This window comes from Poromitra crassiceps, assembly GCF_964638095.1.
Source record: "Poromitra crassiceps genome assembly, chromosome: 19".
NCBI lineage: Eukaryota > Metazoa > Chordata > Actinopteri > Beryciformes > Melamphaidae > Poromitra > Poromitra crassiceps.
The window spans coordinates 1,157,690-1,176,491 of NC_139646.1; the positions used below are offsets into that span (position 1 = coordinate 1,157,690).

General features: G+C 43.0%; 2 protein-coding genes across 3 annotated transcripts in view; both read left to right on the top strand.

Annotated features, from left to right (window-relative positions):
* tmc7 (transmembrane channel like 7) overlaps positions 1 to 6,647 on the top strand; it is an 18,933-nt gene extending 12,286 nt beyond the window's left edge. For both annotated transcript variants that reach the window (XM_083656002.1, XM_083656003.1), the window contains 7 exons: positions 1,160 to 1,274; positions 3,521 to 3,618; positions 3,933 to 4,116; positions 4,455 to 4,585; positions 5,114 to 5,269; positions 5,451 to 5,529; positions 5,722 to 6,647. In XM_083656002.1, the coding sequence (XP_083512128.1) occupies positions 1,160 to 1,274; positions 3,521 to 3,618; positions 3,933 to 4,116; positions 4,455 to 4,585; positions 5,114 to 5,269; positions 5,451 to 5,529; positions 5,722 to 5,913 (955 nt within the window). In that variant the 3' untranslated portion in view covers positions 5,914 to 6,647. The remainder of the gene's footprint in view (positions 1 to 1,159; positions 1,275 to 3,520; positions 3,619 to 3,932; positions 4,117 to 4,454; positions 4,586 to 5,113; positions 5,270 to 5,450; positions 5,530 to 5,721) is intronic.
* A 1,213-nt stretch (positions 6,648 to 7,860) lies between these two features.
* The window catches only part of nomo (nodal modulator), a 39,968-nt gene continuing 29,026 nt past the window's right edge, over positions 7,861 to 18,802 (top strand). Inside the window, exons 1-11 of the mRNA XM_083655553.1 lie at positions 7,861 to 8,028; positions 8,715 to 8,804; positions 8,892 to 8,937; positions 9,172 to 9,272; positions 11,284 to 11,390; positions 12,418 to 12,490; positions 12,766 to 12,918; positions 14,123 to 14,260; positions 15,335 to 15,424; positions 16,498 to 16,603; positions 16,781 to 16,931. Of these exons, the coding sequence (XP_083511679.1) occupies positions 7,873 to 8,028; positions 8,715 to 8,804; positions 8,892 to 8,937; positions 9,172 to 9,272; positions 11,284 to 11,390; positions 12,418 to 12,490; positions 12,766 to 12,918; positions 14,123 to 14,260; positions 15,335 to 15,424; positions 16,498 to 16,603; positions 16,781 to 16,931 (1,211 nt within the window). The 5' untranslated portion in view covers positions 7,861 to 7,872. The remainder of the gene's footprint in view (positions 8,029 to 8,714; positions 8,805 to 8,891; positions 8,938 to 9,171; positions 9,273 to 11,283; positions 11,391 to 12,417; positions 12,491 to 12,765; positions 12,919 to 14,122; positions 14,261 to 15,334; positions 15,425 to 16,497; positions 16,604 to 16,780; positions 16,932 to 18,802) is intronic.

Sequence of the window (18,802 nt, forward strand, 5' to 3'; positions counted from 1 at the left end):
GAATGGATGTATTCGCGCAGATTTTCAGTCCTAAATATCAAACATGTTTGATATGATCGGGACGGCCCCGATGAGGCTTTGAGCAGATCGGGAGGGTTAAGATTGGATCTGCAAACAGCTCACACTACAAGATAATCGGGTGCCGAAAGTCGGGCCCGACCAAGCTTGGCAAGCTGCCAGGCCAGATTTCTCCTCCGATTCTCGGGAGGGGTGAATCGGGCATAAATCGGCCCCGAAAATCCTGTAGTGTGAGCCAGCCTTAAGTCGATGTTTGAGGCAAATTTGATGAAAGTCCGTCAAGGCGTTCCTCAGATATCGCGTTAACGAACATCGGTATGGACGTACGGACGGACGGACAACCCGGATACATAATGCCTCCGGCCTTGCTATCGCCGGCGGAGGCATACAAATAATAATGAATAAATTATTACTTCAAGTGAGTAAAACAAGCAATAACAAAAGAGCTACACAACTTAAAGAAACCAAATAATTGCAGTTATACCCACCATCATTAGTTCGTTCACAAGCACAAGCCTGCACTCATAGTTGACCATCAGAAGAATCACTTCACCTAAATCGTGGTAACGTTAGTGAGAATCAATGGCCTTGCATCTTTCAAACATGGGCTCTAATCCAGGGGTGTTTTTATAGTGGGGGCTGCAGTTTCAGGGGAGGCCCAGTGAATGATATGACAAAATATGACATTTGTTATACACAAGTTATCAAAAGATCACATAGAATAGCCTAGATGTGTGTGATTTGTTAAAGCATACATGGGCACATACGGCCCGCGGGCGCCCCCTGTGTGCCCCGCGATGGAATTGCAAAAAAAAAAAAAAAAAAAAAGAATTTACAGTGCACCTGAACACATGAAAATTCCCCCAAACTATTGTATCTCTGAACTATCTCTTTAACGGTTAAACTATCTCTGAACTATCTCTTTAACCGTTAAAGAGATAGTTCAGAGATACAATAGTTTGGGGGAATTTTACAGTTTTTCCCACTTTACCAGAGTCAGACCCAAACACATGTAGTCTGAAGCACGTCAACAGTAATATGAGGCTATCTTGGCTGAATTGTTGAGTTGCAATGAGGGAGGAAAACAAACAAAGCCCTGCTTTAATCATTGTTTTTGTCTCTTTGTTTCTTCCTTTCACAGGTGTGTGTTCATGCGGTTAACCAGTATCGGGGTTTTGCTCTTCTCCCTCTGGTCTCAGATCACGCAGTGTAAAGACGAGCCCTGTGCCTGTGGTTATAACCACAGACTGTACTCTGTAAGTGTGTCTCTGGTCTTCTGATACAGTGTATCACTGATTCTTACATTAAATTCTTCTACTAATAGATGACAGCACCAAAACCGGTTTTAGCCCTATTTCTACAACAAATTTATTTTTCACCTTTCTTCAGCCACATTTTCAGGTGTTAAGGATTATTATTACCGTAAATTCCGGACTATAAGACGCACCGGTGTATAAGCCGCGGGACCAAAATTGACTATTTTTTTCTTCTATAAGCCGCACCGGACTATAAGCCGCGGGTGTTTTGATGTTTAATTACCATATGAAAGGGTTCGTGCACAGAGAGGAATGTCGGGAAAGAGATCGCTGTTTGGGGAAGCTCCCATTTATTAACATTTCAACAAAACAAAACAAAAGTCAGGTCACTAATCCCCAGACAAAATCACACAACAATAGGCTACCGTATATGTGCAGCAAACCTGTAACCAGAGAAGTCAAGTCACTACTCCTCGTCTTCCTCTTCTTCCTGCGTACTGAAACCACCAAAGTCCTCATCTTCAGTGTCGGAAACGAACAGGTTCAGGGTGGCTTCGTCAACCACTCTCCTCTCTCCTTCAGGTGCCATGGCACGAGTCCGATACCTCACGAGTCCGACACCTCACGAGTCCGAAAAAAGAGGCTAACTTCCCCCAGACCCTAACCCAAAACCTAACCTCTCCCACCCCCACGCCTAAACCTAACATCCCCCAGACCCTAACCCAAAACCTAACCTCTCCCACCCCCACGCCTAAACCTAACCTCCCCCAGACCCTAACCCAAAACCATGAGGTGTCGGACTCGTGAGGTATCGGACTCGTGAGGTATCGGACTAGGGGGCAGTCCCCGTGGCGTCATCCTCTTCATCCCGCAGCAGTCCAGCGTTTTGGAACCCGTTGGTAATTGTGGATGTTTTCACACTCCTATAATATTCCGTGATCTTCCTTTGTGTGAATTCGCCGAAGTTTGTGATTTTCTCCTGATAGTCGGGAGGGAGTTGTTCAGTAGTTCTCCCCCGGACGGACAGTCCCTTTTGCCCAGGTTACGCGCGGCTGCTCTGTTTGATCGGCGGCTGCTCTCTTTTAATGCGAGATTGACTGCTTTCAACTTGAAAGCTGCCTCGTGTGAATTTCTGCGTACCTTCCCCATGGTAAGTGAGAGTGTTGCTTCTACTGCTCGTCTTGTTGTGAATATTCCTTGATCTTCCTTTGTGTGAATTCGCCGAAGTTTGTGATTTTCTCCTGGTAGTCGGGGGAGGGAGTTGTTGCCCGAGTGGCCGTTTGCTTACCGTAATTACCATATGTAAGTGGTCACGCACAGAGGGGATTGTCGGGAAGAGATGGCTGTTTGAGGAAGCTCCCATTTACCGTATTACAACATTTCAACAAAACAACATAACACAACACCACCGTTGTTTATTTTTACAGTGCACACAGTGTCCGCGGTGTGGTGAAAAGAGGGCAAGAGAGGAAATTAAAACAGAAGTGGATTTATAGTTAGAAAGAGTGCTAAAAAAGAGAGATTTTTTTTTTTTTTTTTTTTTTTTTCTGAAAAAATCCATAGATAAGACGCACCGTTATATAAGCCGCAGGGGCCAAAAAACGGGAAAAAAGCCGCGGCTTATAGTCCGGAATTTACGGTATTATTATTATTATTATTATTATTATTATTATTATTATTATTATTATTATTATTATTATTATTATTATTATTCCTGCATTTAGAGAATTTTGACCATTTATGCCTCCTTGAATTTGTAGAACTAGAAATCTTGCACGCTACGTGCGCTCGATTTCTAGGGTGGAGACTCTGGAGAAACGACCTTTTCCCCTTAACTCACCCATGTCCTCTTCTCCATACTTATACTCCCACCACTTATATAGCCTCAGGCAGGAAGGCTGATGACATCACAATTGTCATTTATTTATTTTATTTTTTTAAGCTTTAGAAAAATGCTATTGTGTAGCAGGCGAGCAGAACATCTATTCAGTATTTCCTGTCAGGGATGGCAGCCTTTGTGACAGATGCAAGAATGCGGCAGATGCAAAACCTTATTTAGTACCAAATGTATGGATATTGTCCCTACTGTACATTCGGTAGCTGTTCTGTGATTAAAAGCTTGTTTCCATCTTGGAATGTGCCTCAGAAATCCCCCAAAAACATTCTAGGGTTATTAGACAGGTGAAATCAAACCTTGTGGTATCTACTTTTAATTTGTGCCACTCTGCCCTTGTTGTTGCCCACAGTGTTGGGAGACCCGTGTGGGCCAGGAGATGTACAAACTCACCATCTTTGACTTCATCATCATTGCTGCAGTCACCATCTTTGTGGAGTTTCCCAGAAAGTAAGACCTAATCTTCTCAATAGAAGCTCCCATTAAAGATGTATTTTACTAGTGCTCTAACCAAGCCATCAGTGTGTACTCATGTTTGAGTTGGACCATACGAACACGTAATCTCTCAGTGTATGAGTATCTACACATATTGTCCAGTATTTTGTTCAGCTTTGGTTGAGTAATCATAACCTTACATTTTATTCTGTTCTATCCCAGGCCATTTTATTTGCCTCTCCTCGGGTGAAACATCTAGTTGGAAGTCATTCTCGTTCTGTTTGTTCCAGTCCTATCTTACAGTCCTTGCACTGCTCTTTCCTCCCCAGGCTGATAGTGAACCACTGTAACTGTGGCCTTGTTAAGTGGTGGGGCCAGCAGGAGTTTGCAATCCCTCAGAATGTGCTGGAGATAGTCTATGGTCAGACCATCTGCTGGATCGGTACCTTCTACTGCCCCCTGCTGCCCGTCATCTGCACCATCAAATACTACTTCATCTTCTACATCAAAAAGGTGACACAAAAAGGCATCTAACATAAATTGTTTTCCAATATTTGTAGTTTGGCTAGTTTATTATCTGATTTCATTTTGTGAATAGATATTTAGTTTTGATCATGAAAATCAAAAGTAATCCCTTGACAGCTATTATCTGCTTCTAGTTCCTACATCTTTCTCATCTAGTGACCACATTGCATGGACCAGTTAAAGGAAATAATCCTCCTGTTCTTCCATATATCAGTTATAACATTACGATAGTGTTATAAAATACAATGCATTCAAAAAACACGTATGTATGGGGTGAGATGCTAATACTTAATATTTACTCATTTATCTTCCTGATCCTTTGCCAGGTGTCGCTGATTAATAACTGCCGTCCAGCCACACGTCCGTTCCGAGCCTCCAGCTCCAACTTCTTCTTCCTGGTTGTGCTGCTGATCGGCCTGGCTCTGGCCTGTGTGCCTGTCTCTGTCAGTGTAGCACAGTGAGTAATGCACTGCTGATCAGCCTGGCTCTGGCCTGTGTGTGCCTGTCTCTGTCAGTGTAGCACAGTCAGTCATGTACTGTTAATGGGGCAGCTGTGGCTCAGGAGATAGAGCGCGTCGTCCACCAACCAGAAGGTCGGTGGTTTGATCCCCGGCTCCTCCAGTCCGCATGTCGAAGTGTCCTTGGGCAAGACACTGAACCCCAAATTGCTCCCGATGGCCGTGCCAGCACCCTGCGTGGCAGCTGGCCGCCTTCGGTGTGTGAATGGGTGAATGTAGGCACATCGTAAAGCGCTTTGGATAAAAGCGCTATATAAATGCAGTCCATTTACCATTGACCATGTTAAAACTCCAGTAGAAGTATTAACATCAGTGGTACATATTCGTCTGCTGCTGTTTTGCTGTTGAGTCCCACCATCCAACCATACAGATGCAGAAAGGAGATTATTATTTTTATTACTAATGTCATTGCTACTGCTTACCTGTTCTTCGATGTGTAAACTGATTCAGCCATCGCTACTCCACAGGATAAACAGTTCCAAGGCCTGTGGACCATTTGTTAATTACAACACCTCCTGGGAAGTGCTGCCAATCACGGTATCCCAGCTGCCCACTGGGATCCGTAACTTCCTCTTCGCCATCTCCTCAGAGGCCTTCGCTGTCTCCTTCTTTGTCATTACATGGTAAGTGTTTTCGGTCAATAAGCGGTTTTGTATCACTGTTCTGTTTCTCAGCATTTATGGTGATGATAAGAAATTGGAATGTAAAGCATTTTGATAATTCAACAATTGCTCTTTGCTATTTGGCTTATTTCTACTCTTTGGTGCAGACAATTGTACCCTTCATGTCCATTGTCCTCCACAGTTTGGCCATGTTTTATGTAATTGCACTAGCTGGAGCCCACAAGAGAGTCATTAACCATCTCAGGGAGCAGCTAGCCATGGTGAGTTTACACAAGAAAAAAAAAAATCCTCAGTAATTTTCCAAAGTTTTTTTTTATGGTGTCATATCTATTCTGCATTTTTCTGGTCTACCTATTTCCTATGTATTCATCGTGTGTAATCTTCATTCGAGTTATCAGCAAAGGCAATGTGTAAGTGGAATCTGTTCCCATCTATGTATGTCTGTTGCCCAGGAGGGGCGCGACAAGCGTTTCCTGATCCAGAAGCTGTGCCAGGCCCAGAGGCTGTCAGCGGTCAGATCCCCTGGTCCCCAGTCGCAGTCCCAGGCACGCAGCAGCTCCAGCTACCATACCAGCTTCTCCAACAACTACAATGAAGCGGTGTTCCTGGCACACCCGCTTCCAGACTCTTACACACACGTATAAGACAAGGGCCTGATATCAACGCCCAGTAAACACACATACTATGGCTGCTTAATACTTAAAGTTTACTAGACATCTGGACCGGAGATAAATGAAACCAACAATATATTCAATGGATTCAAATGTGTTCTGTTTTTATTGTAAAAACACTACAACTTGGAGAGTCTATGGACCCAGTGACATCGGACTGTCTGACTGCTTGACAATCAGATGACAGCTTGCCTTAATTTACAATTCATATAGTAAAACTAAGAAGACGACATTTTTTTTTGGGACCAAAATAACCATTGCTTGTCAAATGTTTTGCAGTCTTCTTTTCCTACTGTATGTATCATCTTTTCGTTCCAATGACTTTTATTATGATAACCACTGGAGTTGTTTGAAATACCTTTCTGAAAAGGATTCAGTTTTTCTGTACACACTGTCCATACATTTGTATGCACTTTAAATGTATTAATAACACTAGAGTATTCTTTCTTTCATAACTCCATTAATATATTTGGTGTACCTCTATGTTCATTTGTTATGTTATCTTTACACCAATATATCATTTTGTGTTCTTCTCAGGTTGCATCTTAGAACAACTAATGCCTTTCACACTACTAAACTGTAACCATATTTCTCTTCCCACCATTACTACCACTCAGTTATAACTTATTATATTAGAATTACTTTGGGATGCTGTTACTTTTTTTTTTAGCTGTTAAAAGTTAGCCAGGTTTTCCCCCTCCCCCACATGGTGTGCTTATTTGCATGAACAAATAAATATACAAAACCTGTCAGTGTTCCTTTAGTTTTTATTTTGTTTGTCATGAACTCTATGTCACCTCCGAGCCAAAAGAGGTCGCTGCTGACGCCAAGCCCATGTAAAGCATCTTTAAATTCCATGATAGCCCAATGAGAAGAAATGCTGGAATCAGTGCTATGATGCCCTGAAAGCAAGAAACATGCTTCAATCAGGACATTTGTGCAGTGGTATGTCACGCCTCAGTATGTACACCGGGTCATGTGAGAAGACGTTTCTCCTACCATACGAACTGCTTTGATATGGTATACAGACTGTCTCATCTACATCCGGCGAATGCAACTATGCAGGCAGTCTGTACGTTACACCCCCATAACATGCATTCTGATTTTTTTTCTTTCCTCTCTTCCTTTGACTCAAGAGCTCCAATGAACATTTCACTTTCTTCTTGTTCAATGTCATTAACACTCCTCTCCTTTTTCCAATAGCTTTCATTTGGTTTATTTGCTCTGCACATGCGACCAAAGTGATTTTTTCTTGAACACACTTTACACTTTTGGCCATAGGCAGGACATTTGCCTGCCTGGTTCCGGCCTAGAGCCCGCCCTAGACAGGAAGTAACAGCTGATATAGCTCGTCAACTTTTACGTTAACTTGACAATTAGACACAACGTATCAGAACGGCAAACAACAAAACAAAAGATGGACGTACCGAACGAAGTTTTTGAAGAAGTTCTTGTAGAAACATTCACAATCTCACATCTTTTAAACCAATACAGAAGCTTTGCATCAGACAATTAATCGAGGAAAGAGACGTCAAGCTAACGGCAACAAAGACGTTTTTTGGCCCACTTCCTTCCGGTGTTCATTCTGGTTCCGTGGTTTACGCCCCCATGACAAAAAGCGGGGTGAAAGGTGCCCAGACTACCTAGACCCAACCTCGTAATTTGATTTTTAAGTTGTATTTATTTTATTTCTTTGCACCTTTTTACGTTATAAAGTATCGTTTTGTATGTATATCAGCTCAAACACTCCCTGTACTGTACTGTTTTGTATTGTCCTGTATGTGAATGAGTGATAATAAAGTTGTTGAAAAAAACGCGTCACCAGAGAGCCTGGTGCTCAGTGATGCTCAGCTGATAGTGGCTGATACGGAACCGGAGGCAGCGTGCGTGCGTTTGGACATTTGGCTTTTACTCGGTTAATCGGCAGGCAAAATGCTTGGAGTTACGGTCCGGGCAGACATGGGGCTGATCTGGTTCTTGTTCGGTGTCATCTGCTGCCAGGTCATGGTCGTGTCTTCGGAGGACATAGTGGTGGCATGTGGAGGATTTGTGAAATCTGATGTTGAAATCAATTACTCTCTGATCGAGGTGAGAGTGCAAACGTCCCAGCTAGCTAGCTAGCTAGCTAACCGCTAACCATGACAGCTAGTTTACCCTGGTATGGTAGGCGGAGACCCCGGGGAACATAGGGATGACCCCGCGGAGACTGGTGGTCTGGCTGAATGACAGTTTGAATGAAATGACCACAGTAGCTATCAAGCTAGTCGAAGCTAACATTAGCTTTCGGCTGCTGGCTAATCTGATCAGTTGTTACGATGCTGTTTGAGCTAACAAATATTAACTACATGACAGGACAGGTTGCTCTATCCTGCCAGTAGTTAATAGCTTACATGTCTGACGTTTCCGTTAGCTATCTGTCAGTTGGCTAGCGTAATTTGAATGTTATCTGTGTGCAGAATAGGCCAATTTTAAGACTGTATAAATTAGCAGGGGTCTCTTCAATCCCTAAATGTGCTGCCAATGCTGATGAGGGAAGCAAGCCACTAGTCCTTCACACACCTAATGGGATTAGGCTTTTGGTCAATTAGCCGAGTTTAAAACTCAGCCAGACTGCTTTGTTCCTTAATAGAAGACGAAGAACACACATTCGGCACTTTGACCTTAATCCATAATCCAAAGTCACGTCACCTACCAGAAACTGTCTGAACACACAGAAATCATGGTTTAATTGTCATTTATGAACTACTAATATATGTTGTTAACTCTTTGCACAGATTAAATTGTACACCAAGCAAGGTTCATTGAAATATCAGACAGATTGTGCTCCAATCAATGGCTACTTCATGATCCCTCTATATGACAAGGTATGTGAATCACTCATTTGTGTACTGTACTGTCAATTCTATTCATTGACATTGGTGGTAATCTACAGACTTGTCTCTTCAACACAGGGAGACTTTCTATTGAAGATTGAGCCTCCACTTGGATGGAGTTTTGGTAAGAGTATCTTAAGCTCTCACAATGTATAACTAGTACCATTAGCTGTATGTGACAGTATGAAAAGTTGGAGAGAGACAATCTGTTACTAAAGTATAGCAACTTGCATTAGCTAGCTACATAATGTTACTAAAGTATAGCAAATTACATTAGCTAGCTACGTAACGTTACTTGATTGTTTGCCTATTCCTGTCTGAATTCTGAGTTTGTTCTTTTACTGGTTTCTCTCACCAGAGCCTACCAGTGTTGACCTTCATGTGGATGGAGTCAATGACATCTGTACAAAGGAAGAAGACATCAACTTTGTCTTCACTGGCTTTTCTGTCTCGGGAACGGTGAGATGTGTGTGTGTGTGTGTGTGTGTGTGTCTGCACTAGGGGTGGGAATCGCTGAGTAGCTCACGATACGATATCGTCACGATACTTGGCCCTCGATAACGATATTATCACGATACTGCGATAATCGATATATTGGAAGACGATACATCACGATACCTGTGTAACTGAAGAGAAAAAAATACCCCTAAAAGGCAAGAAGCAGGTATTATGTATTTATTAGCAGAATTGACATGAACTCTCTCAGAGTTCACTCACTCACTCATACCATTTTCAATACCACGGAGGAAAAGTTACACATTAAGTATTTTTATTATTATTATTAAAACAAGAAAACCTATATAACCTACCTACCTATATAATTTCTAAAAGTAGATATTAATGATCAAACATTTCCATTCATGTAGCCTACAGTATTTATGTTTTTGTTTCAAGTTCGTTTTATTGTCTGCTTTCACAGAAATTTGTTGTAATGTGCAACAGTGCCAACATGGATGCAAAAATACAAATACAAATACAAAGATAAAAAAAACATGAAAGACACATGTACACAACAGACTTAAACTTACAGTAGAAAAAGGATGTGGGCCAGACATGAAACTAGAAATGTAGGGGGCAATATGTAAAATCATTTCATCCTGGAATCCACCTACGAATTAAAAAATGAATTAAAAATCACAGTGGGGAACAGAGGTACACCCACCTGAGAATTAAAACGCATAGGGACATTTGAATAAACTCCCCCCCTCCCCCCCAACCCATTTATAATGCGGGCTATCTCCAGAGTTCATTTATCTGCCCCCCCCCCCCCCCCCCCCTGCTTATTGAGGAGGGTGATGGCATGGGGCACGAAGGAGTTCTTTGTCCTATTTAGCCGACACCGCGGGACTCGGAACCGCCTGCCCGAGGGGAGTAGCTTCAACTACAAACATAAATAAACGTCAACTTGAAACTATGTTTGAACTACCACACACAGCATAATATTTTAGCCTGTTTATTAATTTTTTTTTTTTTTTTTTTTTTTTTTTTTTTTTTTTAAATAAACATATCGATACTTGGTGCCAGTAACTGGGTTTCCATCCAAATGTATCGCATAATTCAAGCGAATTTGTGAAAATCCGCAAAATAAAATGCGAATTTATGCATGTTTCCATTCAGTTTTGTTTAGCGAGTTTTGGGAGTCGGCAGGTTGAGCAGTAGGTGGCGCTTCTCGGAAAAGTGGAGGGGGAAATGCAAAAGACACCCGAAGAAGAAGGGGGCGCGATGGGATGACGTCATAAGAGCGACATGATACTAACAACAACCGGCTTTTGGGAGGACTCTCATAACGGCATTATCAACGTTAGCAATTTACATCAACATCCTGATGCAGAGACGCGAAAGAAGGCAGGCAATGATGAGGATACTGTGGGAAGAAGCTGGGGCTGGGGGACCACGTCGCCGCCGTCCGCGTGTCTGGGAACGTAAACGCAGTAAGGAGTTTTGGGAAGTTGTCGTCCAGCACCATTTCACACGGTACGTCATCGTTAATTCGCAAAATCTGTTTCCATTGCAAAAGTTTGCATCTTCCTAGTGTCGATACGCTGATAAATCCACCCCCTCCAAGCGTAAAAACTTTTATGCGATATTTCGACCTTTATTCGAATTTCTGGTGTTTCCATTCAAGTTTATATTCGCATTTTGGGTAAATGCGAATATCCAGAGGTGGATGGAAACCCAGTTAGTGTATCGATAACGTATCGTAAGTGGAAATATCGCGATACCGTGAGTATCGATATTTTGTCCCACCCCTATTCTGCACGTGTGTTAAATATTTTGTTGTGCCCCCGTTCAGTAGTAATAACAACCTCCTCTTGGAGATTATCTTGGGAAAAGTGTCACACCAGCAATGAATTGAAGTCATCATGAAATACCTGTGTTATGTTGTGCTCAGGTTCTGAGTAAGGGCCATCTCCTGGGCCCAGCAGGAGTAGAGGTCAAACATGAAATACCTGTGTTATGTTGTGCTCAGGTTCTGAGTAAGGGCCATCTCCTGGGCCCAGCAGGAGTAGAGGTCAAACTCAGCAGAGCGGGAACAGAGGAGACCCTCCAGACTGTTCTCACTCAGCCTGGAGGAAAGTGAGTGGCTCTCATAACTTCCTTTTTAGTAGACTGACATTATACAGAGGTGTCCCCACAGTAGGGCATTCACGACTAGTGAATTTTACTAGTCGACTAGTCGTCCCTAAAGGTAGTCGACTAGTCGACTAACCGTTTTTAATTTATTTTTAATAAAAAAAAAATAAATAATTTTTTTTTTTAATCTTTAAGAAAGAACATGAGGTATTTACACGACATACATGGACTATCATATCCCATATCCCCCACAAAGAACATCAAAACACAACAAAACAAAACAAGAAAACTGCATAAGATACACAATAATCCAAGAACAAACAAGACTATTGGACAAACAACCAAACAAAAACAATGCATTCAGCTCCTATCCTGATAAGCCTAATGACACTGGGGTAAAAAGTTCTTAAAGTCAAACTCTGTATGTGGTTGCCATATTTTGGGGATGTCTAAGAATCTGATTCTTGTAGTAAATTTCTTGTAGTAAATGTTATCCAACGTATGGTAGCTTGAGAGTTCATTCCACCAGTGAACTACAGCTGGGGGATTGGATGCTTTCCAATTTAAAGCTATGCATTTCCTAGCTGCCAACAGGGCAAGATCTATGTATTTACTTTGAATGCATTGTTTTTGTTTGGTTGTTTGTCCAATAGTCTTGTTTGTTCTTGGATTATTGTGTATTTTATGCAGTTTTCTTGTTTTGTTTTGTTGTGTTTTGATGTTCTTTGTGGGGGATATGGGATATGATAGTCCATGTATGTTCTTTCTTAAAGATATTAAAAAAAAAAAAAAAAAAAAAAATTTTTTTTTTTTTGCTAAAACGACTAGTCGACTACTAAGCACAGTGTCGACTAGTGGTTTTACTAGTCGACTAGTCGACTAGTCTGTGAATGCCCTACCCCACAGTAGTATGATGTGTTTTAGTAGACTGACATTATACAGAGGTGTCCCCACAGTAGTATGATGTGTTTCTTAAAATGGTTTGGCTGCAATTTCAGGGCCTTGGCTCTTTTTGGTTTTCATAACACAGGTACACCTTCTCCAAAGTACTCCCTGGAAATTATGACATCACAGCCGCCCATCCCTCCTGGACACTGGAGCAGGTTGGTGTCTTGGCTTCATGTTTTAATGGCCTATGCAGCTGTCAGGGAGAGACACTTTGCCAGATATCGATGTCGTGTTCAAATGCTTTCGTCCTCCTCCCCCAATGCTAATCTTTCATTCTCCATTCTATCATAATAGACAACAAGATAGGGTCCATTTTCCCTTTCAGATGAGCAGTTCTATAGCTAATGATCAATCCAGAGCGGGCGTGACGAGGCCATCGGTCCGTCCCTGGTTGTAAGTCATCGGTCCTCCTTCTCTGCCCTCTCCATAGAGCGCCACATCGGTGCATGTCTCCAATGCCAATGCTCCGGCCGCCGACCACCTGGTGGTGGGAGGCTACGATGTCTCTGGGGAAGTCCGCAGCGATGGGGAGCCGATGAAAGAGGTCACCTTCCTACTGTATTCTGCCACAGTCAAGAAAGAGGTAAATACACATTGTTTACATCTTCTAGTTGTGGATGGTAGGTGTGCGCAAAAAATGATAATTCCAGACGGCCATACTGACTTGCATTAGTTGTGGATGGTAGGTGTGCGCAAAAAATGATAATTCCAGACGGCCATACTGACTTGCATAAAGTAAGCGAAGGGCCACACATTGGAGATCATACCTGCCAACAGTCCCGATTTTTGCGGGAGTCTCCATATTTTTTAGCCCTCTCTCCCGCTGTGATTGGTAATTTCTCAATAATCTCCCGATATAATAGTGATACAAATCCAATGGCTCTAGCAGATGGGATTTACTAAATTCTGTCTTTTATTGAGTTTTTGCGGGTTGTTTTTTCCTTTGAGGAGGACGTTGGGGGCCAGATTGATATGGTCCAGGGGCCACATTTTGCCCATGTGTGCGACTAGAACATGATTCGTTTTGGCTTGACCAGTCTATCCAACATCACTTTGATCAAATTCATTATAGGAACGCCGGCTTAGTTTTGATTTTAACAGAGATCCTAGTACTGCTCATGGGATTTCTTGAATATCATGGAGTTTTGAGAAGTGTATTCCCGACAGGAAAAATCAGGGAATTTCATTTTCATTAATGTCGCTTTGGAAGTCAGGGAATGTCTGAATCAGATTTCCTATACGTCATGGAAGTAGATATAAGTAAGTCAGTGGATTCGGCTATGGCAAGTCATGAAAAAGTAACAGGATTTTACATTAGAGCCATGGTTGGAACCTTGATTTAATTGAATAAACAGACTCAGAGATAAGCATAATGAAGAACATGTAAAATTTTCACCTGGCTTGACATCCAGAAATTTGTAGCCTACTAACAGCCAGTAGAACAGAAACTCCCGCACACTGTCTCACCTTCTCTGGAGAATATATATATATATTACCGTATATTATATATTTTTTATTGGATGAACAGACGTTTCTGTCGGCAGACCTTCATCAAGTGTTATGGGCGGCACATATCTTCATCTATATATACTGTACATATGAGAGGTCCCTCCAAGCCTACTAACAGCCCAATGGAATTGAACCACAGAAACAAAGCTACATTTGTCTCTCTCTCTCTCTCTCTCTCTCTCTCTCTCTCTCTCTCTCTCTCTCTCTCTCTGTGTGTGTGCTCTCTCTCTCTCTCTCTCTCTCTCTCTCTCTCTCTGTGTGTGTGTTGTGATTTCCAGGCCGTCAGTGGCTGTAACACATCCCCAGTGGCAGGGGCAGATTCTGGGGATGACTCCCTGGTCTACTTGTGCAGCGCTTTGTCCAGGGAAGATGGGACCTTCACCTTCCCCTCACTGGCCAGTGGCGAGTACACTGTGGTAAGCTTTCTGTCAATCATCTGTCTGTCAGCACAAAAGAAAGGAACTCCCACTTCAAATCCCACTCAACCTGCATATTAAATAATAGGGTCTAAAGCATACATGGGCAACATACGGCCCGCGGGCTGGGCGCCCCCTGTGTGGCCCGCGATGGAATTGCAATTTTTTTTTTACAGTGCACTTGAACGCAACATGCAATATACCCGCTGAATAAGTGTCCAAATGTTCATGTCATTCTGGGCAATACTCTTCTGTTATAGCATTTCAGTCTGGAATATGGAATATCTTTCAATAATATTTATGACTAAAAGGCTAAAAGTAATCTCATGTAAGAAATGACTGTTCTACATTGAAGTAGAAATTTAAATAATTAACTTGTTGGTTTTGGATTTATTTAGCTTCAAGAGTGCATTTTTGTTCTTGTGTGACCCTCAACACAGGCTTTGAGAATCCCGGGCCACTTACTGATACTTATGCTTAAATTAACCCACTCATATTCTGGTTTATTTCAAGTAAAACATTTCGGCTAGTGGAAATTCTAATTGGCTGGTAACTTTAAAATCTAGCAGCCATATTGGCAGGTGGTCAAAAAAGTTAATTTCAAGCCCTGAGAGCAGGTGGTGACATAGGAGTGATTGAGAAAAGGATCAAATATTGGTGGTTAAGACTGAATAATGACATCACAATTGTTAATTTAAAATTAGTTATTCCTCTAAACCTGGCTTCAAATGCCCCAAATTTTTTCGCGCTGGCGCCGTTCAGCCCTCAGCAAAATCTGGTAGCGAGGACATTTTTTGTGGCCCTCTCTATCATCAAAGTTGCCCATCCATTACGGCATGACAATATTTGTTCGGCCCCCGGCAACAATCTGGGTTTCTCATGTGGCCCCCCATGAAAAATAATTGCCCACCCCTGGTCTAAAGAAAGAAAACACAAAAGGCCCCCAAACAACATTCACAAACAACAACAACAACAACAAAAATGTCTCTGTAATTCGGCTCTGTTCCATCCTCCAAACAACATTCACACACAACAACAAAAATGTCTGTCTAACTCTGTTCCATCCTCCTCCAGGTGCCTTTCTACCGAGGAGAGAGGATCACTTTTGATGTCGCTCCTTCTAGAATGAATTTCAAGGTGGAGCACAACAGTTTGAAACTAGAGGTAAAGAGATCAATTAAAGCTGTGTTTATATATATATATATATATATATATATATATATATATATATATATATATATATATATACATACATACATACATACTAGGGCTGTGCGATTAATCGATTTTGAATCGTAATCGAATTAATTAGTTAGGACGATGTTAAAAAAATGAAAATCGTAAAATCGTTTTTTTTTTTTTTTTTTTTTTTTTAATTTTCACTTTAACTAGGGTAAGTACGTTACGCGGGGCGGCTCTCTCTCATGTACGCATGCTGCTACTTGTGTAAAGTCTCTCTAGAGGCTGTGATACTGGCTACTAAAAACAGCAGCACAATGGACTTATTTCAACACCTCCGACCAAAAAGCAGCTTGTTGCACTGCAGGCTGTAGCCTACAAGATAACGATTGCCACAACACACTCACGCGCGCACACGAACACAGACATTATCACCGGACGATGAAACGTTGCCAGTTCACATAATAACAAAACAACACGTGAGGCCACCGAGTACTGATAGATTGGCTGTATTCATGGCTGCCTCAGCTGACTCACCTGTCCCTGTGTGTCTGAATTTCCCCCTAACTGCTATCGCAGTTCCACGCATTCCTGTTGTGACTTTGTGTTATTCTAGTACAGATATAACTCCGAGCACGGGTGGTCGCTTAGACACTAATATAATTATCTCACGGAGGAACACGCAAATCCACCAGTGTCAAGTTAGCAAGCAACAGCCAGGAAGTTAAGCATAGCAGCGGCAAGCTAAAACAGGAAGTTGAGTTGTTCTACCTTCAGAGTAAAAGCGTAAATTGTCAATTATGGAAAAAAGGGGGGAAAAGAGCTCTGCAGGGCAACAAATGTTTAGAGAAGTATAATAGTATAATAAATCGAAATCGAAATCGAAAATCGAGTTTTGAGAGAAAAAATCGTCAATTTTAGTTTTAGGCAAAATCGCACAGCCCTAATACATACATACATACATACATACATACACACACATAACATGTCGTTATTTAACCAATATGGTCACACTGTCCTTGACATGTCATGGTGCTTTTTTTTTTGCCCTCCTCTAGCCTATCTTCCGTGTCATGGGCTTCTCTGTGACGGGGCGAGTTCTCAACAGTGTGGATGGGGAGGGGGTGCCTGATGCTGCAGTGTCCCTGAACAACCAGATCAAAGGTAACCATACTAGCAACCTCCACCCTCTCATCTTCTAAATGGAGGCTTTAGTTGTTTCATCCTGACAAGCCATGCAACAAAAAAAATGTCAGCTGTTGTTTGTGAAGGGATTCAGATTTAGGTTCTCTATACTTTCACTTGCTCGCTCACTCGCTCTCTATGCCCTTTTCTTCATAGTCCTCACCAAGGAGGATGGTTCTTTCCGGTTGGAGAACATGACAGCCGGGACCTACACCATCCGCACCAACAAAGAGCTCATGTTCTTTGAGCCAATCACAGTGAAGATAGCCCCCAACACGCCCCAGCTTCCTGACATCATTACAGCAGGGTAGGTCTGTCCTGCCCATTGGTGGGGTTATGCCTAGTTCAAAAGAGTTTGTGTGTGTGTGTGTGTGTGTGTGTGTGTGTGTGTGTGTGTGTGTGCGCGCACACACAAATGCAAATCATTCAGTCACCCGCACAGTGGCTGTAATGTATCCATACGTGGTGCGATTGTTTGTAGCACCACGCATGTTATATACCTCATCCACTGCCGTTGTGGCCTTGCTTATGTGGGTAAAGCTTAATTTATACTTATTAGAAAGTGTCGCTCAGCACATGGTCGCAGACGAAAAAGAAAGTGTCGCTCATGGTGTTGCATTTATACCTCGGTGAATGTTTGCCTCGGTTCAACGGTCACGTGACACTCGAACGCTATAAGCAGACAGCCAAGAGAAGAGGAACGCACAGTGAAACCACCTCGGAGGCAAGATGTAACGTACTTGGCTGCAGCCGCATATAAACGACACACAACTCACCTCCTCTCTCGTTCTTTGTGATTTTCACGAAGTCATACATCAAGGACAGGCTGATAAAAATAGCGGGGACACGTTCATTCATTTCAATCGAGTGAAAACCAAAACAAGGAAGTCAAGCACGTGCCGTCTATATAGCCAATCAGACTTGCGCGACACATCGTGACGTAGTCAGCGACACTAGACATTTCACCAGGTAGCAGACACTGCTCGCCGACACTTGAAAGTGTCGACTCAAGTCCTCATGTCTGTCGCGACCGTTTCAAAAGTGTCGGCAGACGAAGCATAAATTGGGCTTAAGACCTCTCACCCCTTACGCACCAGGATGAGCGAACACCTTACGCACCAGGATGAGCGAACACCTTACGCACCAGGATGAGCGAACACCTTACGCACCAGAATGAGCGAACACCTTACGCACCAGGATGAGCCAACACCTTACGCACCAGGATGAGCCAACACCTTACGCACCAGAATGAGCGAACACCTTACGCACCAGGATGAGCCAACACCTTACGCACCAGAATGAGCGAACACCTTACACACCAGAATGAGCCAACACCTTACGCACCAGGATGAGCCAACACCGTACGCACCAGAATGAGCCAACACCTTACGCACCAGGATGAGCGAACACCTTACGCACCAGGATGAGCGAACACCTTACGCACCAGGATGAGCGAACACCTTACGCACCAGAATGAGCGAACACCTTACGCACCAGGATGAGCGAACACCTTACGCACCAGGATGAGCCAACACCTTACGCACCAGAATGAGCCAACACCTTACGCACCAGAATGAGCCAACACCTTACGCACCAGAATGAGCGAACACCTTACGCACCAGAATGAGCCAACACCTTACGCACCAGGATGAGCGAACACCTTACGCACCAGAATGAGCCAACACCTTACGCACCAGGATGAGCGAACACCTTACGCACCAGAATGAGCGAACACCTTACGCACCAGGATGAGCCAACACCTTACGCACCAGGATGAGCGAACACCTTACGCACCAGGATGAGCGAACACCTTACGCACCAGGATGAGCGAACACCTTACGCACCAGAATGAGCCAACACCTTACGCACCAGGATGAGCGAACACCTTACACACCAGAATGAGCCAACACCTTACGCACCAGAATGAGCCAACACCTTACGCACCAGAATGAGCCAACACCTTACGCACCAGAATGAGCCAACACCTTACGCACCAGGATGAGCCAACACCTTACGCACCAGAATGAGCCAACACCTTACGCACCAGAATGAGCCAACACCTTACGCACCAGAATGAGCCAACACCTTACGCACCAGAATGAGCGAACACCTTACGCACCAGAATGAGCCAACACCTTACGCACCAGGATGAGCGAACACCTTACGCACCAGAATGAG